Raw genomic sequence first — 25,936 nt, forward strand, 5'->3', positions numbered from 1 at the left:
GAACCGTCATTACATTTCAAATAGCTTAGACTGAGGAGACGGTATCTCTTTTATCCATCTCTCTGAAAATTCATCCTAGTTAAGAAAAACAGATACCAGTTGCAGAAAGATATCATATCTTGTACTTTTACATGAAACACATTAACCAATGTCCAATGGAAGGAAAGTAAACTTCACGTTTTGTTGTTCCTTTTCTGCTTTGAAGCAATATTAGCTTTATTCTGAGAAGAAAGTAATTATGCTCCTGTTATTTTACCTTAATCTGTCATATTTAGAATTCTTCATGATACAGGAAGGAATCCATGAGTTTTGACACTTTAGCGGCGGCTCGGTGGCTCAGTGGTGAGCACTGCTGCCTCACAGCACCAGAGACCGGGTTCAATTCCCACCTCGGACAACTGTCTGTGTGGAGTTTGCACATTCTCCCTGTGTCTGCGTGGGTTTCCCCTGGGTGTTCCGGTTTCCTCCCATAGTCCAAAGATGTGCAGGTTAGGTGAATTGGCCAAGATAACTTGCCCGTAGTGTTAGGTGGATTAGTCAGGGGTAAATATAGGGGGGTGGTTTTCTCTTCGAAGGGTCGATGTGGACTTGTTGGGCTGAAGAGCCTGTTTCCACACTGCAGGTAATCTAAAACAATATATGTTTTTTCCTCGAGATGTGAGGATAGCTAGTTGCCATGCCGCAGAATGAAAAGTTATCAATTAGTGAAAGCATTAAGATTCAGTAAAGGGAAGGGAATTCAAAGATAGAGACTTAAGAAATATCCTGGAAGTTAGTTGGTCCCATACTCTTTCCTACCTCCATTAAACTCGAAATGAGGTTTGTTTGGGGGCAGTTTGAGATTTTTAAAATTTTGTCATTTTACTTGACCCTAACCCTAATTTATGGGATTTAAAATTGCCCTTTTAAACAGAGACACTCAGAGACATGCACGCATCTAGATATTTAAGAAATACACTGTGATGCAAAATATAATTCACAGACAAATAATATGAACTGTTATCCAGGTAGGAAATCACACAGACAACTGCAGTTAGATGCGGATGATATGAAACCTTATATGCAGCAAAATAAAATACGCCATAGGTATTGCCTGTGAATGCAGCGAGGCCTACACAATCATTCAGATTTATGGACACATACAGAAATACAACACAAGACAAAATGTTCCCTAACTCTGTGGGAACTTTGTAGTTAGTGATACAATTTGAAATGCTGATGCCCAAAAGACCCCAAAAAGATGAGGTACTATCTCACTAATTAGTTGCATGCTGATCTGTAAAGTCAGTGAAAGATTTGTAATGAAATGGTTGATCTGCTTGAAGAAATATGTCAAATGCCTGCACAATTAACGTGTATTCTTCATTGTATGAAATTACCGTGCACAATGTGTGAGGGGTAAATGTTTTGTTGAACCCCATCACCGATTTTGAGAAGTCAATCAAACCAAAGATTACAATTTCCCTTAATTCTTGAATGAAACATTTTATTAGCATACTGATTAAAACCTGGAGGTTGTTCCTATTCCTGAAATCTTCTCCCTTGCTGTCCTGAAGGTATTGGGAAAATCAAAATTGCTCTGTTTAAAGGAACTTTAAACGTTCATGCCTCCTTTAATACTCCCACATCATACATAGTAGAGATTGAAGAAAATTTTGATCAATAGTTGGTTGGAAAAAATGTAACATGGCACTTAGCTTGTTTCAGCCGGAAAATTGTTAAACAATATCACATTGAGCAATGAGCAACAAACTGGTATAATTTAGTCCTTAAAAACTGTGCATTTATCCTACTTTCTATTTTTGTTATCTTGACCATCAGAAGAAGTCTGCTCAAGAGTCATGTTGAAATTGCTTGCCTTAATGAATTCTTCTGAGTGAAACACTGTGAGGTTCATATGCCCTTAAAGCGTTGAGGAAGAAATTCTTCAGGCAAATTTAAAGACTCAAATGGAATGGATGCAAACCTAATTGGAGTCAGGACATTTTAACATTTCTTCAGGTTCAGTGTTCACCATTTCCTATATGTAGACTGGTAACTGTAGGGCTTTCTATGGAATTATGGCATATTTGCATTGGTAGATTTTTAAGATGCCCTCACTTCTAAAAACATAGGATGTTTAATAATTACAATTTTTTTCTTTCATTTAGCCTGATTTTGTATTCAGGGGTCCAAGACCTGACTTTGGAAAGGCAAATCTGCCAGGATTACCAGGTCCACCAGGATTACCGGGTCCACCAGGAGTACCAGGATCTTCAGGATCTCCAGGGGTTGCAGGCCCACCTGGGCGGGATGGAAAAACTGGACTTGATGTAAGTCCAGCTTAATAATTGCAAAAACTTAGAAACATTTTGAACTGCTTTCTGGAGCTGCAGTTTGGACCATGGAATCTGATTTGAGATCAAACAGAAGCACTTTGCAAATTTCCTACCTGGATAACAGTTCATATTATTTGTCTGTTTTTCAGCGCTCAGTACAATGGATAACACTCATTTTCTCTGATAACAAGACAGTATGATATAGTCAATCACCTGGCTTTACTATAGATCTGGCCCTTTAACTGCAGGTTCCACAATACCTACTGTAAAAGAATTTGATCAAATCTCCAATCCAAGCTGGATACAAAGCCCGGAAACAATGTCAATATTTGCATTGAGAATGCACCTTATAATTCCCGTTGCATGAATTAGTCAATGATTATCTACCATGAGCATCTGTGAACATGAAAGAAAGTGGACCATTGAACCAGTTTAGGTCTGGTAACACCATTTCCCTCACATTGATTAACTGTAATTTCCTTTGATTGGAAAACCAAGACAAAAGATCAAAGCACATCAGCATAATATGAAAAACAATGATTCATAAGAGAGAAGGACAGGTAAATCAGTAAATGCCAACTTTATGATATCAAACTTGGTTTTTAAAAACACAAAAATACAAGTTTTGAGGCCTGAAGAAAATTGAGTGGGAGACTGTAAGGAGGTCTAATGTGCCACTGTCACAATGTGTTCGGAATAGGGAAGCAAATTTCAGTGGAGTATTGACTTAGTTGCATTACAGAGGCAGCTACCTTCAAATCAGTTTCTGAAATGAACACATTCCATGTCAAGTTGCTCACATCCTTACACTTGACTGATTGAAGAATATTTGGTGTTTGCACTGGGTGATTGATTTTGGGAAAGTATTCTACATGGCTAATATTCTTCATTTGGACACAAAATTAATTCCTGAAAATAATTAAAATGTGAAAGAAATGTATTTCCATCAGTGTAAAATTGATCTTGTTTAATTTTATTCCTACAGGGTGTAGCAGGTCCTCCTGGTAAACCAGGCCTTCCTGTAAGTGCTTTTTTTTTTTAAAGAGGTTACTCGACTGTGTGAAGTTTTAAATCAAGAATGATCATGTAATTAATGAAAGATGGATTAATACTGCAAAACCTGATCATAGTGAAGATGCATTATCTCATGAGAAACTATTGATGCAGGAATACTTTCTTGACTGGCTTAAATCCTCTAAAACATGCCAAATAATTTCAGCAAGCATTTTGAATATTTTGTCCTTTTATATGTCACATGATCAATACAATTTCAACTTTTTTACAGGCGAATTTAACATGCATTCACTCCTCATTCCATTTTGGTCCGTGAATGATCCAGTAAGAAAGTTGAACTCATAGAACTCCTTGCCCTAATTTTCTATCTCTGGAGGAGCAGAGAGGTTGTTAGAAAAAAAGAGATTGTGATCTATCTTGTTATTTTCACCCACCCTGTCAGTTTCACAATGGGGACAATATCTCAAACCTAGTCATCTGAAAACCAATAATATCTGAAAATTCAACTGTTTTGAAATTGCCATGGATTTTTATTTTTTGTTCGATAAATAAAATAACTTACTGATTATTTGGCTAGATACTACATTATAGCATCAGTATGTCAATTTGATATATTGGCTTCATGCACTTGTATTTTCTCATGATCTGGCAACCCTTGATCTCACCCCATTCACCTCAGCCTGAATGGCCTGACCTGTAAAACCAATGAAGTTTGAAATCCATATATGGAGTCATAGAGAATAAGCATTTTAAAAATTCCTAGTATACAAGATCCTTTACCTAAATATAAATCATAATGAAATAAAATGGCATGGTGGCTCAGTGGTTAGCACTGCTGCCACACAGATTCAATTCCGGCCTCGGGCAACTGTCTGTGTGGAGTTTGCACACTCTCTGCGTGGGTTTCCTCTGGGTGCTCCGGTTTCCTCCCACAATCTAAACATGTGCAGGTCAGGTGAATTGGCCATGTTAAATTGCCCATAGTGTTAGGTGCATTAGTCAGAGGGAAATGGGTCTGGGTGGGTTACTCTTCGGAGGATCGGTGTGGACTTGTTGGGCCAAAGGGCCTGTTCCATACTGTAGGGAATCTAATCTAATAGAAAAAAACTGATACTCAATGATTCATTTGATGTAGTGTTCACTAATATCAGCCAGCCCCTATTCATGGGCTGTGAGACACTGTAATTGTCAACTGAGCCACTGACTGAACATATCAATCAATCTCTGCAGACCAGGTATTTTTTGAGCTGTCATTATGATTTTCTTGGGATTAATTTTTGGCTTGCTTGGGTTATTAATCTCATTAATTCCTTTCTTCGGTGATGGATGGACATTGCGTATTTGTGTTGACATGAGCCAGTATTTGAAGTCACAGAGAAGGAGAATTTTAAAACTTCCTCATATACAAGACACTTTAAAAAGTTATAATACCTAAATGTAAAACATAATGAAATAAAACTAATACTAAATAATTCAATTGATATAGTGTTCACTACATTAATATCAACTACTATTTAATGCACATTCATTCAGAAGAAATTCATTAAGATCGTAGTTCAAGTTTTCCCCAGTTAGCTGAGTATTTCTTCGTTGATAAGTTAAAGATTGCACTTCCTCTTTGTCTTGGTGAGTGCAGCTCCAACAACCATTAAGAAGCTTGACACCATCCAGGACAAAGCAGCCTATTGCTTGGCACAACATCCATAAACATTCACTCTTTCCACCACCGTGCTCTAAGACACAGTATATGCCATCAACGAGATGTACTGCAGAAATTCACAAAAGCTCCTCAGACAGCAGTTTCTAAACCAATGACTTCTATCTAGGGGAACAAGGGCAGCAGTTACATCAGAATGTCACCACTTGCAAGCTCCCCCTCAAATCATGCCACATCCTTTTTGGAAATATACTGCTGTTGCTTCAGTGTCACTGGGTCAAAATCCTGGAATTCTCTTCCAAACAGCATAGTTGATCTACTTACAAGGATACAACTTACCACCACCTTTTCAAGGGCAATTAGGGATGGTCAATAAATGCTGGCCAAGCTAGTCATACCCATGTCCTGGGAAGAACTTTATAAAAGTTTCTATCATCCTCTTTGCAGTCCATCATTCAGCTTTTCAACTTCCTCTCCCGATAGCATCTCTTGTCCTTGTTTGCAAATCCCCAATCTCCAATGTAGCCCCTTTTCTCCCACCCCAGCCCAACTCTTGCAGCTCTTCCCTCTCCTTTTCATGTTTCTTCCAAAACCCTGACCTGCTCCCATAACCTCTCCATAGTTTTGCTTCCCTAACCTTCCACCCAAATCTGCTCCCCCAGCACCGTTTGGGTCTTGCTGCTCCAATCAATTCATGGCCTTACATCCTCATCCCAGCATGACAGCCTTGATCACTATGAACCTCTTTTCTGCAAGCACAAGGGGGAACCAGCCTGTGACTGGCGGGATGGCTCCTCACCAATTCTGCTAGGTGAAAGTGAGGACTGCAGATGCTAGAGATTAGAGTCGAGAGTGTAGTGCTGGAAAAGCACAACAGGTCAGGTAGCAACCGAGGAGCAGGAAAGTCTACGTTTCAGGCAAAAGCCCTTCATCAGGAAGCCTTCATCAATTCCATCCATTCTAAGTAGGGGAGGAGGAAAGGACAACTTTTGTCCAATTGTTGTTCCTGTAATTGGACTTTCCTAGGCATTTGGTGATCTTTGGAAGGCATGATATTGCTTGTGTGTGTTTTGAGTGTTGCTGCAGACCCAGACTTGAGGCCTGGCAAACATCAGTAGTGGAGAGCTTTGAGAACCAGAGGTCATGTGTTCATCCCAAGGCTGCTGCACTTTGCAGGTGTCTCATCTAAAATCACTAAAATAGATAGAGTCATAGAGATGTACAGCATGGAAACAGACCCTTCGGTCCAACCCGTCCATGCCGACCAGATACCCCAACTCAATCTAGTCCCACCTCCCAGCACCCAGCCCATATCCCTCCAAACCCTTCCTATTCATATACCCATCCAAATGCCTTTTAAATGTTGCAATTGTACCAGCCTACACCACTTCCTGTGGCTGCTCATTCCATACACGTACCACTCTCTGTGTGCAAAAGTTGCCCCTTAGGTCTCTTTTATATCTTTCCCCTCTCACCCTAAACCTATACCCTCTAGTTCTGGACTCCCCGACCCCAGGGAAAAGACTTTGCCTATTTACCCTATCCATGCCCTTCATAATTTTGTAAACCTCGATAAGGTCACCCCTCAGCCTCCAACATTCCAGGGAAAACAGCCCTGACCTATGCAACCACTCCCTAGAGCTCAAATCCTCCAACCCTGCCAACATCCTTGTAAATCTTTTCTGAACCTCTTCAAGTTTCACAACATCTTTCCGATAGGAAGGAGACCAGAATTGCATACAATATTCCAACAGTGGCCTAACCAATGTCCTGTATAGCCACAACATGACCTCCCAACTCCTGTACTCAATAATCTGACCAATAAAGGAAAGCATACCAAACGCCTTCTTCGCTATCCTATCTACCTGCAACTCCACTTTTCAAGGAGCTATGAACCTGTACTCCAATGTCTCTTTGTTCAGCAACACTCTCTAGGACCTTACCATTAAGTGTATAAGTCCTGCTAAGATTTGCTTTCCCAAAATGCAGCACCTCATATTCATCCGAATTAAACTCCATCTGCCATACATGATGTAGAACTTCTGATTTCTTCAATGTGCAAGTGCCCCACATGAGGTCAGCTCTTTATTAGACAAAGAAGATGTCCAAACAAGTGAGTAAATAAAAAGAAATGCAGAGCGATCAGTTAGGCATCCAGTTTTGGATTGACTTCTTGTCTTTCTCTTAATTATTCATAGAATGATCAAGACATTTTAGACAGTAGTACATTAAAAAAAACCTATCTTGTTTGATTTTTATGCCAATAAATTCTCTGTGGCCTTGCTCACCCTATAGTAAACATGACAGCTACAGAAAGGATCAGGATAAAAGGAATACATACAGACAAAATACCATTCACACATTATAGATAATTCCATTTTGGTTGATGCTTCCGTAAAATACAAGCAAAAATTGCTGATGCCAGAAATCAGAAATACAAGCAGAAATGTTAGAAATACTCGGCAGATCTGTGGAGATAAAAAAGAATCAGTCAATACTTCAGGTGTATAACATCTATAAAACAAATCAATGATTTACTGCTCCCACTCAGCCCTCTAGTCTTCATTTTGTTTCTTAAGTTGAAATGTTCATTCTATTCCCTTGTTTGCAAAACCATCACCTAAAATCCATAGGTCATATAGAACACTAACGGTAATGTTACCAGTGAGATACATTGGCTGCACATGTTCATGGGGATATTCAATAAGTACCAACAGCCGACTTAGGTAACATCTCGATCTGGTCCAATTCAGGGTCAGAAAGGAGAGCGGGGTGATGTCGGATTCACAGGACAACCAGGAAAGCCAGGCCTTCCTGGAATAAATGTAAGTACTATGTGATTTTCATGGAAATTTTATTGTTGGTATTCTTACAAAGGAAATTCTTTTGTACCGGGAGAATGAGTTTATTGATTCTTTCTCACAGTTTCTTCATGAAACTTAACAAGACAAGCAGCACATCATTTCTTTCCTTTGATAACTGCATGAGGCAACTTCCTTTACCATTTGATATCCTTGACCTCACAATGTCCTCTGATGTTCATGGTGTACAATTGGTGTACAAGTTTCTTTTTTTTCCTGCATTGTTAAGAAATGCTTGGTTTCTTTGTAACCTAAAAATGACTTCTTTCCTCTTAATAGCACTGATCTCCTGAAAAGCTCAAGTGCAATCTTTACAATAGTATTCTCAACTCTGGGAACTCTACAGGTGACTCTGGATTGACAGCAATGCGGTTGATATTTAATTGTCCTTGAAAATGCCTTGTAAGCCATTTAGTTCAGTGGCAAATTAGAGATTGGCATGAAATATTAGCCTTGTTGATAACATCCAAGTCCCATGAAAGGATATACATTTGTCTGTCTTTCTCAAATACGTTTTTCTTTGTTTTCACAAAAATATCTCGATCAATAGTGATTAAAACTGTTGTCTTGTTCTTTTTGGGCAGCAAAGACTCTATTGCAAACACTCTTCTGCAAAGATTGCCTATCTTCTGCCATGCACCTTTCACTATATTCAAACTAAAACTCATTGCAACCTTTTAACTACTCTTTCCAAAAACATTATGCCTGCCCATCTGTCTCTGTGCCCTCTTTACTAAGATTAGCTTTGCAATCCAGTCTTTCTGTAGTCATGTGTAATAGATCTTGAACATTTACCTTCATTTCATTTGTTGTTTCAGGGAATTTAATACTAATAATTAATAATTTGTCATTGCTGTTTTTTTTTTCCATTAGGGAAGACCAGGACCAATTGGACCAATGGGTCCTGAAGGTCGCGTGGTAAGTGATTTTAAAAAAAAACAAGGTCTGCATTTTTGAAAGATGCTTTTATTTTTGCTCCTCCATAAAATTCAAAGGGAAAGTAATTTTCACTTCATGGTATTCTTTGAATGTTGACTGCAGAATGTGTACTTGGCTGCTTTGTGGAATCAACAAGGAGATGTTTACTTTCAAAGATATAGGGGTAGGGTCCATAACAGGTTTGCTCTCATTATATGAGCCAGTGAGAAACATGGTGACTGGGACAACTTAATCATCAACAAGGCTTCACCTTAGCCTGCCAGCAGTTGGAGAATCTCTTCCAATTACGATGGAGTTGAAAGGGACTGAAAAGGGGCCTGGAATATCAATTGGGCTCATCAGTAAATATTGTTGTCAAGAGTGGAGGGAAAGACTGGGAATATATTCGACAATCCTCATGCACAGGATTCACTAAGATTCTTCACAGGACTCGCTGCTATTTGACATTCCTTTTCTAGGAATTTTCACATGCTTTCAGGAAGCAAAGTGTGACTGGTTCACAATTACAAACTCTCTGACTTATTGATTAAAAGCCACAGTAGCTGTTGAGGGAAATAAATTGGCCTTCTTCAGGCTCAAGAAAGAACAGCTCCTTCCATTCTGGAGGTCCAGTGGCTCCTCACCAAATCAAAACAAAGCATTTAGCTACGTGTGTACTAATTGCATATAGTTGGCATTTGTCATCAAAGCTGGCCGCAATTCCCCAGACCAATTAGCCACTTGTTGTTGGCTGAATCTTTATAAATTCACATTCCTTGGCTCCAGCTCATCTGTTATTGGACCTCCCACTGCCTGAACAAACAGCAGTATAAACATTACTTACAATGAGTGTTGGTCACTTGCTTTACAATAAGCAATCCTTGCTTTTTAAAATAGTCCTTTTGCCATTTCACTCTAAAATGAAAAAAAGGGAAAAATAAGAAGATATGATCTCTACAAGTAGTCCTAATAATTCTGATTACACGCTCTTACTTCAAGTAAGAAAAATGATAAAAATGATGTGATTATCAGAACATAATATGGCCTTCCCATACGCATAGAGATGGGCTGGGACAAAACTTGCTTTAATCCATAGAAGCATCAGCACATGGGCCACAGGCCTGCACCCAGTATCAGGTGGTGAAGTCGGGGCTAACACAGGGAAGAGCACAGTGAAGGAGGAGTGATATGAAGACACCACCAATGGGAGCAATGGGAACTCCAAACTTTACTCCTTTTGGAACACTTAGAAGTTAGCATCACACATTCCATCTAAAATATTCAAATAACAACGAGGAATCCTTTGTGCTGTAATGTACTTTCTGGGAATTTTTTAACTCCCAGTAGAAACAGCAAAGCGATTATCTTTGGCTCTTCAAGTCCTGGGAAGCAGTTTATGGCTGAAACGATTTCCTCAGAACTTCCAGGAGCTCTTTCTGTGAGACTGGCTACTTAGGCATGACATAAGTTGTCTCTTCACATACTCTTGTGCCACATTGTGGTGACATTTGCAGCCTGCATTGTTTTGTAAAAAAAATTACAATCATGTTAATTGACAAATTTGAATGAGAGACTGAATGGGGAGCGGTGGTAGATGTGGGAAGTTATTGAGGGATATTGCTTGGTAGCGTACTTGCCGTAATTATTTCTGCCTTCATTCCAAGATATTTCATGAAAAGTAGATTAACAGAATGACATAGAATATTGTGCTTCTTGTGTCAAGGAATGGCAGTGAGAATTGCCTCAAGGAGAGATACAGATGAAAATCTGTGAAATGGAAATCTGAATTGCAACATATTTTTCAAATAAGTGCCTCGCCATAATGTACATTAAATGTTATACTGATGAGGATTAGAAAATCTGGAATTTCCACTGACACAATCTGTTGTTGATTTAATTCACAGCCATCTGAACTTCAACTTGATATTTGATGCGAAGTGTTACTCTTTAAGAGCATGTGATAAAATATCATTCTGTGCAGAGTTCATCCAGGGAAGTAGTTGGAGTTAGCAGCACTATGAGCTAAGGAGAAGAGTTAGACTTCAGTCAAGGCGCCATGTGTCCAATTGCTCTCCAAATACCATTGCTAGATGGTGTCAATGAGGCCAAACTCTGACTTTACTCTGGGAGAAGTGTGAAAGTTAAACTTACATTTGCGCTTTTAGAGGTGCCATAATCTCCTCACCATTCAGTGCTGGAGCTGCAGAAGTAAATCGGACCACCACCTTCAATTAGGGTAATTGGGTAAAAATAGGATATGGGACTGGGTATTACATGTCCCACCTGGCCACTTCTTCAGTGAGAGGGCATGTAAAAAAGGCTTCATCACCACCTTTCAACTCATCCTGCACTGGTGCCATAATATAGAGAGCAGCCCATTCACAAAATGAAATAAATAAAGGATCAATTGATCTCAATAAAATTGACCCCAACTATATCCTGCCCAGGCCAAAATCTGGCTGGCATGGGTGGTCAGGCAGGAATGTGCAGGCTGTTTTTAAAGTTCTACATGAATAAAGTCGGGAAGGAAGGAAGTGGCGGAGGCTTATCTCTTTCGGGAGTGTGTATTGTGGATCACCCCATCAAGATGTCATTCCACCCCTACCTTCCACACCACCATCTTACACAGATCTTCCCGGGACTTCCATTCCCATGTGCTAAGATCCTCTTTTGACCCTTTGAGATGTACCTTCTAGGGGCAGCTATAGTCCTGTTCGGGCACCTTCCCGCTGTCATAGCCATAGACATCTAGTGCTGCTGCAAGTGATGGGTTTGCTCACATCATGCAGTTGCCATGGGGTGGGCTTATTTTTGTTTCATCAGCTCACAGTCCACATTTCTTCCTCAGGCACAGTGCAGTCTGACCCACACACTTCCCCATAGTTTTCTGCTCATGTGGGGCTGAAATAGAAGAGATTGTGCTGGTGCAGCGAATAATGCTGCTACAATTGATCAATGCTAACAATAATTTTACTTTCAAGCGATCTGAAGGATAAAATCATTCAGATTTAAAAATTGGAACTAAAGAGGTTTAAATGGAATAGTTGAAGAACTGCTCCTGGATGCTGCAGTATCTAAACACATCTAGGATTCCATGCTGATGCCTCGACATCTGTTCCTTCTCCCATTACTGTGATGCTTATTAGCATGCTTTTTAGTCAGGAAATTTCAAGCATCATTTCCTCCAAGGTTTCATCAATGATGTTCCATGCTTTATGTTCTGGTGTAGGTCAGAACTAGTTTTGCTGACTTGGAATCCCATTTCTTTCTTGCTGTCTTTGGAATTCTGTGTGTTAGAACATCACCTCAGAGAGTATGGTGCTGGGAAAGCACAGCAAGCCAGGCAGCATCCGAGGAGCAGGGGAATCGACGTTTCGGGCATAAGCCCTTCTTCAGGAATGAGTCATGCCTGTTGAAGGGCTTATGCCCGAAATGTCGATTCTCCTGTTCCTCGGATTCTGCCTGGCCTGCTATGCTTTTCCAGCACCACACTCTCGACTCTGATCTCCAGCATCTGTAGTCCTTACTTGCTCCTAGAGCATCAACTCACCTTGTTTCCTGAAGTACAGCACAGAAGAGACTTCATCAAAAGTTTGTGTACTTGATATTTGAATAGTGCTCACTTTACCACACCTTCAGTCACAAAATTAGTCAGAAGATAGACGCAAAGAAGTATCATTATTCAGGCCCAGGTGGTTATTCTGAATCACTCCCTTGGTGTAACAGCCTAACGTATCATTGATAATCTCAACAGGGGAGCAAATGAAAATTCTCCTTTTTCATCTTGCTCAAAGTGGCCAGAAGCTAAGCTAATTAACAATTACAGCAGCATGTTGCCACATTTGCTCTTTTACCAGATGCTGAGCTGCAGTTTTTTTAATGAGGAAGCCGATGATCTTCAGGCTACTATTAAACTCATGCTGTGAGAGGCACAAATAATTTATTTGCAGGAGTCCCAGGAAAATTCTCAGCTCTCAGTTTTGGGAAGCAGCCTACTAATATCAAATTGAGACTGCACGCCAGCCTTCAAAATGTATATTTGCCTGTTATCAATTAAAGTTAGCAAAAAATATGTTCCTGTAAAGTTTTAATGTTCAATAAAGCCCGGAAACTGGAATGATATTTGGACCTAGAAGTACCATAGCAATAACTTACACTCACAAAACAGCTTTAATGTGGCTGAACATCTCAAGGCACTTCACATCCTTCAAATATTAAAGACAGTGGGAGATTCTCTGTGCCCCAGGTGTAGACAGAGAGCAGATGGTAAATTTTAATGGGTGGAAAAGCTTGCTCTGGAGGTATGTGATTTCTTGAAATGCACACTATGCATGTGCCTGGAAAACTGACACAGAAAATTTACTCAAGTAAATTTTACAAGGGCTTCGAAACATATCGAGGCACAGAAGCATAGAATCAAAGAACCATAGAAATGAAGGAAATGTTTACAGCATAGGAAGAGTCACTTCTGGCTGAAAATGAGCAATTCCCAATTTTTAGCTCTTGGTCAGGAGGTTACACATCCAATTTGTTTTTTTAATTGCAACGAGGAACTTTGTCTTAACCACCCTTTCAGTCTAGCTCCAGACTTCTGAAGATTCTCACTCATGCCTGGGTATGATTCCAAAATTATCCAACAGTCTTTCACTACCTTCTTGCTTTTCATGTCTGAGTTTAGGCATCAACTCCAATGGTGAAGGAATAACATCATTGCTGAATAAGACACGGGGGCATGTTTTTAAAGACAGAGGAGAGAGATTTAAAGAAGACATGAGGGACAAATTGTTTTGTACACAGAGGGTAGTTTGCATGTGGAATGAACTTCCTGAGGTAGTAGTGGATATGGGTACAATTACAACATTTAAAAAGATATTTGGATAAGAACATGAATGGGAAAAGTTTGGAGGGATATGGACCAGGAGCAGGCACGTTGAGCCAGTTAGTTTGGGATTGTAGGACTGAAGGGTCTGTTTCTGTGTTGTATGACTCTATAATTCTATAATATTCATGCAATGGATTTTCCAATAGAAGGTAATTGAATCATGGTTAAGAGTGATAAACATGTCTTTTTTCATTTCTCTTAGCCCTGTAAAACTAAGGTCAATTGTGACACCATTATAGTTGAGGTCCACTAATAGCACTCATGAGTAAGACTGGAATTGATATGAACGGGTTGTTTGCAGAATACCACACCAGGTAGCACACTTCTGACTCAGCCATTGATTTGTAAACACCACATTGGACCACTCCATTGAAAATGATTACAATGCTCACAAAGTTTGCTGTGTTGAGAAGGACATTAAAGTCATACAAAGCATAGAACACTGATTCTTGAGGGTTTTAACGGGAATGGGAAACTTCGGTTTTCTGGAGAGACTTGAGATTCTGGGACTATGTTCAATGATGCAGAAAAGACTAAGAAGGGGCTTAACAGGTATATTATTGGGGACTGAGCAACATGGACTACGGCTAGCTTTGGGGCAGAATTGGATAATTAGTACAGCAAGGCTTTTCACAATATTGAGAGCATCCTACTGTATTGTTTATGGTTTTGTCAAGCTTCTCACTAGGCACAGGTAAGTTGCTAATTAAAGGGGAATTTGTAGTTTGTTAAATGTCTTATAAATGCCAGAACTGCCATCATTAATGTTTAGATTTCTATTTTATCAAATGTGCTGAGAAAACTAAACTTTGAGAAATCTCAACATGGAAATCAAAGCAGTTATTTGTACTGAATGCTTTAGCCACCTCCACCCATGTCAGGTGGGATGGCCTCTGGTACCAAGGGAATGAGATGTTCCCCTGTGCTCATGCATATGCGACAGGAGATGTCTAGGGATCAGTCACTGAAATTTAGGGCCGACCTGCTTCTTCTCTGCTATCTCCAGGCGTGGATGGAGGCCATAATGAAAGGTCCATCATTCATCCTGGGGTTCACAGGTGAAATATCTGGGCACAATTTTAAAATGGCAGCTGGAATTTGGGGCATGGAATTCTTTGGTCGGGGAGAAAGAACTTCATACCTTCTTGCCAGTAAAATTTGGCCCTTTAGCCATGCAGTTCCTCAGCACATGTAAATATAATGAATTTCAAAATTGTAGCTGTGCACAAACACAACTCACCCCAAGGAGAAGTATTTCTCATTTCTCAGGCTCACCATGCACAATCTCAGAAGAGGAAATTCTCCTCAATATGGCTCATTAGTGTGAAGGTGAGCTGGCACATGTATACAGAATATATATAGATTTGTTGCAAAGTATTGCAGTGTAAATATAGCACAAGTAAAGAGGCCACTCAGCCAAATGTCATTGCAGGTCTCTTTATCCCATACGAGTTCCCTATATCCCTCTATATCTAACCCCATTAACATAGCATTCTATTGCTTCTTCCCTTAAGTGCTTATCTAGCTTCCCCTTGAATGCCAAATTTCCAACTGACAAAGACCATGTAGGAATGCTCAAAGTGCTCACATTGAGAAAAAAAACATGAAATGCCAAGAATAGCACTGATTTCAGCAACTTTATAGCACTAATGTAGGAAAGGGTTAAACTTTTTCTCGAGGAATAGTGGATGTCATTCTAAAAGCAGTTTTGCAAGCCTTTAAGTGGTGAGGATCTTTTTATTATCTCTAATGTTTTCTTTAGGCTGTTTTATTCCTCCTTCAAAACTTCTTCTAGTATTGATCTTCACTGATCAGGGGAGCTATGAGAGAAGAGCCTGAGATAATTCACCCTCTGATATTCTCCATTCCTGCCCATATGAAACATGCTCTTCACAGCAGAATTGCTAAGAATAGGAAAGGAGTAGGAGGGAAAATAAGAATCACGGCTAAATTCAACCAGTAATTGGTATCATACACTCCAATGACAAGACTGCAATGCCCAAAATTTGGAAATTGAGTAGTTGACTACTCTTCTTTTTCTCATGTAATGTCATTTTAGAAAACTGAGAGGAGATCAAAGTTATCAAAGTGAGATTTATTTTAATTGGAAAAAAGTGTCAGTAAGAGAACTTATTAATAACCTATAAAAGATACATTTATTTCAATGTAATGAGTTCCCCTTTCACTTATTCAAAAATTAATGTCGCTCCCTTCTTTACTTCATTGTACTATATCAAGGGAAATTGTTTGACAGATTGACCTTTACAATAGTTTGTAAAGCTTCAAATTCAATCTTTGCCTCTAAGAAGAAAATTATGAATCATTGTCAAGGTGACTGGTAAAGATTATAGCAAAAAGCTCCCATGAGCAACAGCTGCTAATTGACAGCATAAGGCAATACATCCTGCTGCAACTAAAAACATGTGTAACACTGAAGTATGCCAGTAAGCTATGCTCGGCTCTGACTGACATTTAGAATTAAATAAATAAATAAAAATGGAAAGAACTGCAGATGCTGGAAATCAGAAACAAAAACAAATTGCTGGAAAATCTTTACCAAGAACAAGTGTCCATTCTGTTGATAGCCTGGAGTTGATTGTGGGTTCACCTTTGATTGGACTCCTTAACTTTATACTTATTTTTGTCAAGAGAGGGTCACATTGTCCCTGGGAAATGTTGAATTTTTAACGTTAAGAACCTTGACATTTTGATTTTTATTGAACACTCTTTCCTTGCATTAGGTAGAAATTATGATTCTCAACTTATTCAACATCACTTCAGTTTATAGGGACTCCCCAACATACTTTCTGCTCATATGGCCTCCAAAATACTTCCTCCAGCATCTCTGTTGTTCTCTTCACCCCATTTTAGCCTTCAAGTTATGTTCTTACTTTCCGAGCTCTTCCAGTTCACAACACACACCCAAGATTTCCACTTGCCCATTCCTCACGAGTGCAGGTTTCAGATATCCCCCTCTTAGATTACCACAAATTTATAGAAATATGAATGAGAAGCAGGAATAAGCCAGTTGGTTTCCTCAGGTCTGCTCCACCATTCAATATGATCATGGCTGACCTGACTACTTAACATTCCCACCAACTTCACTTTTCACTCTTATGCTTATCAAGAATCTATTTACTTCTGTCTTAAAAATATTCAGGAACTCTGCTTCCACCACATTTGAGGCAGACCTTTCCATAGTTCTTTCACTGATGTTAGCCTTAGGTGTACTCTCTACTACAACTCTCAAAAGTGCCATTCTCCAATTTCCTTTCTTTCCCTTGCTATACTCTTCCGCATCACTCAGCCTTCACTTTCACCCCTCCCACCAACGCATGTCTTTGCATGCTCATCTCTATTGAGAGATGTTGAGTTAGCTCAGCTGGTTGATTGGCTGATCTGTGATGCAGTATGTGTTCAATTCTCCCACTGGCTGAGGTTTCTATGAAGGATTCTCCTTCTCAATCTCTCTCCTCACCTGAGGTGTGGTGACCCTCAGGTTAAGTTACCACCAGTCATCTCTCTGGCTAATGAGAGAGCAGCCTTATGATATAGTGAGACTATGGTTATTTACTTGCTTTACTTTACCTGCCTGGCAACACTGTCTTCACACCTTACCATTTCACTCCATAGCATATGCTTACAAGTATCTGGAGCTCTATCCTGCTGCTCTGATTTTAAAATATATTGCACATTGAAAGTGGAGAAATCTAAACTCATGAGAGTTTGGAGCAAAACTGGTGTAGAACAGGAATCCTGGAACAATTTGAGATAAGATTGGGTGAAGTTTTTACTTTTGACTACAGACAGTTTAAATACAGAGATCCTGCCACATTACATTGCCACAGTGAAAGACTTCTAGGAAAGAAGAAATAAATCATATGAGGTTGCTCTTTCAAGAATAACAGTGGCAGTAACATTAGAGTGAGTTGCTTGTTCTATCTCAGCAAGAGGAAATATAAGAGGCAAGATTTGCTTTATTGGATAAACCTATGATTTCTGTAAGTGAGATCAGTCATGTATAATATGATAATTTTCTAATAATCTGTTTTCTTTTAAGGGCCCTCCCGGCATGCCTGGTCCAGAAGGTCCACCAGTAAGTATTAACCTTTGTAATTATATTTCAGATTTAAAGTTTTTGCATTTGTTTTGCCTTTATGCAGCTGGGGGCCTAAGTGTGATGATTTAACTGAAGGCTTATTAACAGCAATTGGCACTAGTACTTAATTCTAAAACACAAATAAAAACTATGTAATTTTTAATTCTGTCAAACTACTTTTAAAGATGTTGCTACCCAGACAATGTTTATGATCTATTGAACTTAAAGTGATGAAGCGATGGTTTTGCTGCAGGAATTGATTTCCAGTGTACAGTTTAATGGTTAATGCTAACCCCAAGAATGTTGATAGTCGGGATTCAGTTAAATTTCAAGGGATGATGGTTAGATTCTATCTTGTTGGAGATTGCCATTGCCTGGTATTTTGTAGTGTGAATGTTACTGGCTTGTCTTGCTTGCCAGAAAACAGCACAAAAAGAAGAAAAAGGCATGTACGATATGACTACTTTCATGGCATGAGCTCCATCTACATACACAAGTCTATAATTGTTAAACAGCAACATCAGAAAAAGTGAGAGGAAGCAACAAAAATTAAAAAAGCAAGCATTATGCCACAATGTAAATTTTTATACTATAATTAAGATTGAAGTCAAACAGAATTTCTTAGAGTTTCAACTGTTTAACTAACCAAGAACTTTATTCCCTGGGTAAATAAACAGTTGATAAAGACAATTGTCCTAACTCTTAAATGTTCTGGAAAAGAAGGATCAAGAAGAATCAATTCCTCCAGAAGTTCTAATGATGACCACAAGAGGTCTTGCCATAATTTCCTGGAGATTTAGAAGATCAAGTCAACTGTAGCCCAATGAATCATTTAAGTCATTGGCAGACATTGACACTAAAGTACAGAATGCAATTTCACCAAGTGAACCTAACTGAAATACTTATGGAACTTGTTGTTAAACTGCACCCATTCAGTCCTTCAGCAAAGCACAGGTAGAAAAATCTAAAGAATATATTATTGATAGATTACTAGATAAAGAACACAAGTTCAAAACAATTGTAGCTGGGCTGCAACATCTTCAGATGCTTGACTTTCCAACAAATATTCAAACCATCATCTAATGCAGTGAAACATCTAACTCCTGTATGGGATGTGGCTTGCCTCATTCACCAATTGATTGTCTATCTTTTTGTGATAAATCTAAGCTATGTTCTACGAAATGACATTATGCTAAAATGTGCAACAAATCTAATCGCCCAGGGAAAGCTGAAAGTGCAACACAAGCTTCACAGTTGCACGTGAAGAAAAATCAATCAAGCACCAATGTTAAGAGTGTCTTAAAACTTCCATCCATGGTGTGCAAACATTTCAATGAGGTTCAAGAGATATTTGCGACATCACAGCTACAGTACCCAAGCAGACAGTATGTGTCGTTAATATGATACACAGCATGTATGCTATCAGACAAGCTGAAACATTACCTCCATCCAAATGGTGTACCCCAAATAGAATTTAGCTCCTCCTTATGGATACCAGAAACATTTTACTCTGTGAATACAGCAGGACCTTCGATTATTGGTATAATGTACAAATTGACATATTGTTACAATCTACAAAGGAACAAACCAATCAGTTGCAGCATGAAAGATTCCAGACTTCAACATCGAGTCGATTCATCAACCACAGCAACTAAGAGAACCCTTGCCTTCCATGTGAGATTGTTTGTGACACCTGGTGCAAAATCGCCACTGATATTTTCCATGTTCAACAACATGGTTGCATTTTGTTGACTCACTACTTCATCAAGTGGTTTCTCTTTATGTTACACATCAAAGATTCCACTAGTGCAATGGGTGTTAACTGCCATAATTATTTTGTTCTGTGTGGCTCAATAAATTGCCTGGTCTACAATACTGTAGTGACCCTTTCAACTACGGTATATACGTGTGTAAAGATCGAGTTTTGAAGACTGTTTTCTTAAATTGAAATTAAGAAGTCGACTTATACACGAGGTATTGTTTTTGAAGGGATGAAATTCATGCTTGGCATGAGTCAAAAAATGGGCAAACAAGAGCCAGATCTCTATATAAAATAATAAACAACAAAAGGAAGAAGAATTATAGCCATTGTTGAATATTTATCTACAAAATAACTGTCTCCACTCTGCTTGCTACGGTAAAACAGTACTATCATACTGTATTCCAGTTACCAGTACCGTAAATTGCATGTAGGTCTACACAGCTGATCAAACGTTAATAGGCATACCAGAAGGTGGTCAGGCTATCTACAGGGGGTATTTGTACAATACACAATTCATGAAGTAAAAACAGAGGAGCAGTAAAAGCAAAAAAAAACACGGATAGTATTTTGTTAAGAAAAGACTGCATAAAACTGTTAATAATATACAATAAACACTTCACATCAAAAAACTGATATTCACAGCAAAAAAACTCTTCTCACCATGTATCACAAATATTATGGGATAGTCAGGAAGAGACCCCTGAAAAACTAGGGTTGACATATACACAAGGTATATGAAAAATACCAGACTTTTTTGGCTGAAAATAAGGGGTTGATTTATATATGAGAGCGATCTATACATGAGCATATACAGTATGTATAGAAAATGGTGTGTTCACCATATCATCTCATTATCTCAAAATGCTCAGTCAGACAGTTCACAAAAAATACTGTTCACACTGAAAAATCATGATAGTCAAGTATAATAGGACCTGCCAAGATTTTTGAATCGTGATTCTCAATCTGTGCTCTATTCCAAAAAAAATTACTTACATGCATTCTCATGATTGGAAGAGAGATCCATATGGTTCTTCCATCCAGAATTTCACCACCCAATCACGTGTGCATGACATATTGTTGGAAAGAAGGAAAATGATTAAATGGCAGAGAAGAGGCGACTTGATAGGCTGAATGGTCGAATTTCTGTACCTATGCCTTATGGTCTTATGTGTCTTATGAAATAATGATACAGAATCTTGATCAATGAGAATGTAAACAATCATTGTAACTTTATTTAACTTGTTTACCAATATGGCATAACTGGCTAAGTCAGCTCCATTCCTTTATTGAATTCAAATTTTTCCCATCTGCCATGCTAGGATTTGAACCCATGTTCCTTGATCAGTAGTTTGAGATTCTTGATTACTATTCAAGTGACATTACCACTACACCTCCCCAAACTTGTACCAGAACAAAGCATAAAAGTTTGAGATTTTCATACAAACTCATAGGTTCATAAAAGGTGCTATGTAATTGGACGGCCTAGTTCATATGTTGTTGTAATGAGCAATGATCAATTCTGACAAAGAAATAAGCAAGATGTGCAACTGCATTTGGTCAACTGCCTTTTACACAGAATGACAGCTCAAAAACTGAAGATAACACGCCAAACAATGATCAGGTATCTATGACAAATGATACACATTAATTTGTGATGACAGACAGCACACCACAGAGGGAAGTTCTTATACCTGTATGAAGCTAGATCTGGTTGTATTAGATGCTCACCAAAGTGTTTTCCAGACATACAAAAGAAATCTATCTATACACATTCTTGTGCATGTTATTGGAAAACAGTTCTCATTCTTTACGTGCAAAAAGGGAGATGTATTATTGCATCGTTTCTAGACCAGAGAAACAGAATCTGCTTGCCTTACAGTTATAAAACATCATGGCATGTGACATCCTGATATAAATTACCAAAGAATCAGTTTAATGCATTTGTAATAAGATATAGTAACAATCAATAAACCTAGCATCTAGACTATGTCTGAACTATTATTATGTACATTTTTAATGTTATTAATAAACTTTAGGACATCTGTCTCAACAGGAACCTGATTTTTATGATATATGTTACAAGAGCTAACAATGTTGTTTTACCCAAAAAAACCACTTCAATTTATTGTTTGAATTTCTTGTCTGGACATAATCATCTGGCTGCATCTGAAAAAGTCAATTGACATGACATTATTTTAGCACTCTGCATCCCTGATACAATACAATTTCAATTATTTCTGATAATCCAATTGAAATTATTTGTTTAAAAAAAAGTCCCGATGAAGGGTCCTGACCCAAAACATTAACTTTCCTGCTTCTCTGATGCTATCTGACCTGCTGTGCTTTTCCAGCTCCATATTGTATCTACTCTTAATAAAGCCTTTTCTTTCTATTTTCAACAGGGACCTGCAAAAATTGGAATTCCGGTAAGGAAGTAAGGCTTTTGTGTGGGATTAATTGTAATTCTTGATATGGTTTGTGCAGAGAATAAGGAATGATCCCAAATAACTAACAACATTGGGAAAATGAAGCTTCAGTATTGTACCTACTAATATTTTCCTTTGATGACAGGAAAATGGGATTATAGAACATTCCTGATATTATTGAAGAATGCTGTGTAGGCCACATAGGTAGTGACTCGAGATACTTTATGCCTGTAGAACCAAGGTCCAGAATTGTTCTTGTTCAGGTTATTTTTGTTCTGGGTGGACTAGCAATGAATGAAGTTGAACTCTTCTCACTAGTATTTAAGAACTGTGTGAACAAAATGATAGGAGGACCATTTTAACTTGATTTAGAAGGTTGGTTGACACTGTGGATGATTTTACTGTCCTCTATCTTTAGGTGAGGTGCACATTTTAACAATTCTTAGCCCCGAGTGCTGGGAATGCTCCATAATTATGTCAAATTAAGACTGATATCAATGCATTTTCTGAATTCAAGACTTTTGAGGGAAATAATGGATTGAGTGGGAAAGTGGAGTTTTGGATGGGAGATCAGTCATGAAGGACTGTGCGTACTGGGTGGAATTTGCAATTTTCTATAGTTCCTATTTCTTCCAGTTTTATGCTCATGAAATAGGTGATCAAATTGAAGCCACTTGTTTCCTGGTTTGGTTAAAATTATCTGCACAATATCTGTATATGTACAATAGTAGTTTGGGTTTCAGCTTAAACCGAAAAATTCAGTTTATGTGAGCAGGTAAGCTGTATTTAATCTTGATGTTAACATTCTGAGGATAAGAAGTGGATTGTATTCTATGAGATAGTGTCACTTGTAGCTATTACCTTCAAATGCAGTTTCAAACTACATGGGCGGTAAATTAATTACATCTAATTTCCACTTGTTTGGCCTAGTGATCTCCTGACAGAAATATGTAAGAGTATGGAAACTATGTAGAATTTAATACCTTCCCTGGGACACATTTTGAGATGAGGTGCATTTAATTAGATGGGGCAATACCAGATAAGCATTCCTGTTTCTTCTCCAATTAAGTTCAAGACAGGTAGACTTTCTTACCCCATGACCAATTGAAGCACTTAAGGCTAATCTTCCCTATTTAAGGGTCTCATTCTGCCATGGTCGATGCAATCGACCTGGCAAGTACATTATTATCAGGCCCTCTGTCTGGCATCAAGAGGAACTTGACATCAGGAAGGGGAGTGTGCCCACTGAGAGTCATCCTCTGCTTTTGCCTCTGACAATCTCCCCTCTTCTACCTTCTCCTGTACCCTCTATACACTGAGCTCATTCACCTGGTCCCTCTTTGCTCCCAGCCTCTTGTGGTACTTTATTGGCAGCTGGCACTGCCCATCAGGTTTCAGGGCCTGCAATGAAGGGCTGCCAGTCACTGTTTATCCAGAAGCTGGCAATTTGGGTGCTTGATCCTATTGCTGGCCAGTTATGGCTTGCAATTAAGGTGGTGGGCCTTCCCTAAATGAGGCACTGAAGGCCTCTCACAGGCTGTCCACCTGGCGAGTGACAGACCCCAACGTATCTATTTTGGAATCAGGAAAAGATTGTCAACTGATCATTACTGTTCACACTTTTTGGAAAGTAACACCTCGTTGATCTGAAAGGAACATTAAATGTGTCTGATTGACTGCAATGTCTTTGTTTTTCAGGGACCACCTGGTGAGATTGGACTGACTGGAGAGCCTGGCCTTCCAGGAAAGCCTGTAAGCTGATCATTTTGATCAATTCATAATTAATAGAGTCACAGAGATGTACAGCACAGAAACTGACCCTTCCGTCCAACTCATCTATGCCGACCAGGTATCCTAACCTAATGTAGTCCCATTTGCCAGCACTTGGCCCATATCCCTTTAAATCCTTCCTATTCAGATACCCATCAAAATGCTTTTTAAATGCTGTAATTGTACCAGTCCCCACCATTTCCTCCGGCAGCTCATTCCATACACATACCACCCTCTGCATGAAAACGTTGTCCCTTAGGTCCCTTTTATATCTTTCCCCTCTCACCCTAACCCTATGCCCTCTAGTTCTGGACTCCCCCATCCCAAGAAAATACTTTGTCTGTTTATCCTATCCATGCCCCTCATGATTTTATAAACCTCTGTAAGATCACCTCTCAGCCTCTGACACTCCAGGTAAAACAGCCCCAGCCTATTCAGTCTCTCCCTGTAGCTCAAATCCTCCAACCCTGGCAACAACACCCTTGCAAATCTTTTCTGAACCCTTTCAACTCATGTTTGTATATTTACATTATTTATGGATGTTAGACACCAGACCAACTACACTTCAGAACTATTTCATTGGGTGTCGAACTCTATGTGAGACATCCTGAGGTCATAAAAGTGACTTTATAATTGTAACACTTTTCCTTTCCTTTTTTAATATATTAAGTCATCAGCTGGATTTTATTATGGATTTTTTTTCACATTCGCATTCCTTGCACTCTCTAGATTGACCTTTGTTGATCATCTATTAAGTACCACTCAAGAGGAGCTACACATCAGTCAATGCAATTTGGACAGCAGCCATATGGCATTGACATTTACCAGAATACAGTTGCTTGAACACATCCAGTACTGCTAAACTCTAGAAGGAATATTTTCCCATTGATTGTGAGGTTAAAAAATCAGAGCTGTTATTTTTCTTTTCAATGTTAGGGTGACCCTGGACCAAAAGGAGCATCAGGCACACCTGGACTTCCAGGTCTACAGGTAAGTTCAGTATTATCATTTTCTTGTTTATTTCTTTTGGTATTTCTATTGCTAGGTTACCTGGGACATATCTATTGATGATTCTGTGGTAGTTCCATTTCACTCAATTACAAAACTTCTGTGGGGCGGAAGGAAATCATTCAGTTCATTATGACAATACCAACTCTTGGAATGAGCATTGTGATTTGGTGCCATTCTGTTCCTTTTCCAACTCACCCCTCACAGTATTTCTATTCAAATAAAACAACTAAGACCCTGTTGAAAGTCTTGAAGGAATCCGCCTCTAACCCCACTTTCAGACAGTGCATTCCAAACCCTAACTACTGACTCTATGAAAATATTTTTTCTCACATTGTAGTTGTTACTTTTGCAAATTACTTTGAATTTAAATTTGTGTCCTTAGTTCTCAATTGTTTTCCAGAATGGGAACAGTTTCTCTGTATTTTTTTCTGTCCAGATCCCTCACGATTTTGAAATCTTCTGTCAAATTTCTTCTTAACCTTCTCTTTTCTCGGAAGAAAAATCTCTGTCTCCAATCCCGTTCATAATGGAAGTGTCTTGTCCCTGGAAACCTCCTGTTAAGTTTTGAAAACCTCTTCACTTCTGCACTGTCCGCAGTGTGTTCACATATATTCTGAAGTTTTGCATACAGAACTGTGCATAAGTCTGACGAGAGTGTTATGCAAGTATAGCATGACCCCTTTGCTCCTATTAATAAAGGAGAATATATCCTTTATTTCTCTGTCCCACCATCTTTAATGTCTTATGCACATGTACACCCAGGTCTCTCTGATCCTGCACAGCCTTTAAAGTAGTACCCTTTATCTTGTGCTTTGTTCTATGTACGAAAATGTATTACCTCAAATGCCTCCACTGTGAACTCCATTTGCTACCTAGCTAGCCATTCAACCAATTTGTCAATATCCTTTTGAAGTTCTCCACTACCCTCATGGTTTACATTAATTCCAAATTTTGTATTCCTCTGCAAACGTTGACATTGTCTCTTGCACACCATCATATTTACATATATCAGGAAATGCAAACATCTCAATATCGACCTCTGAGGAAATCCACTACAAATATTCCTCCAGCTTGAAAGATATCCTTTAACCATTTTTCTCTCCTTTTTTTCTGATCATTCAGCTAATTTTGGATCTATGTTGATACTGTCCTTAGTCTTATTTGTGGAAATCCAGCTACACCACATCTGCAGCCTCACCCTCATCAACCCTTTCTGTT

General features: G+C 38.9%; 1 protein-coding gene across 1 annotated transcript in view; it reads left to right on the top strand.

Annotated features, from left to right (window-relative positions):
- Positions 1-25,936, top strand: part of col9a1c (collagen, type IX, alpha 1c) — a 144,079-nt gene that overhangs the window by 49,458 nt on the left and 68,685 nt on the right. Inside the window, exons 8-15 of the mRNA XM_087985856.1 lie at positions 2,151-2,312; positions 3,304-3,339; positions 7,743-7,814; positions 8,724-8,768; positions 17,711-17,746; positions 21,914-21,937; positions 23,636-23,689; positions 24,644-24,697. Coding sequence (XP_087841982.1) covers positions 2,151-2,312; positions 3,304-3,339; positions 7,743-7,814; positions 8,724-8,768; positions 17,711-17,746; positions 21,914-21,937; positions 23,636-23,689; positions 24,644-24,697 — 483 coding nt within the window. The remainder of the gene's footprint in view (positions 1-2,150; positions 2,313-3,303; positions 3,340-7,742; positions 7,815-8,723; positions 8,769-17,710; positions 17,747-21,913; positions 21,938-23,635; positions 23,690-24,643; positions 24,698-25,936) is intronic.

This window comes from Chiloscyllium plagiosum, unplaced genomic scaffold (assembly GCF_037043375.1).
Source record: "Chiloscyllium plagiosum isolate Xiang-an unplaced genomic scaffold, Cpla_swu_hap1 HiC_scaffold_4, whole genome shotgun sequence".
Lineage (NCBI taxonomy): Eukaryota > Metazoa > Chordata > Chondrichthyes > Orectolobiformes > Hemiscylliidae > Chiloscyllium > Chiloscyllium plagiosum.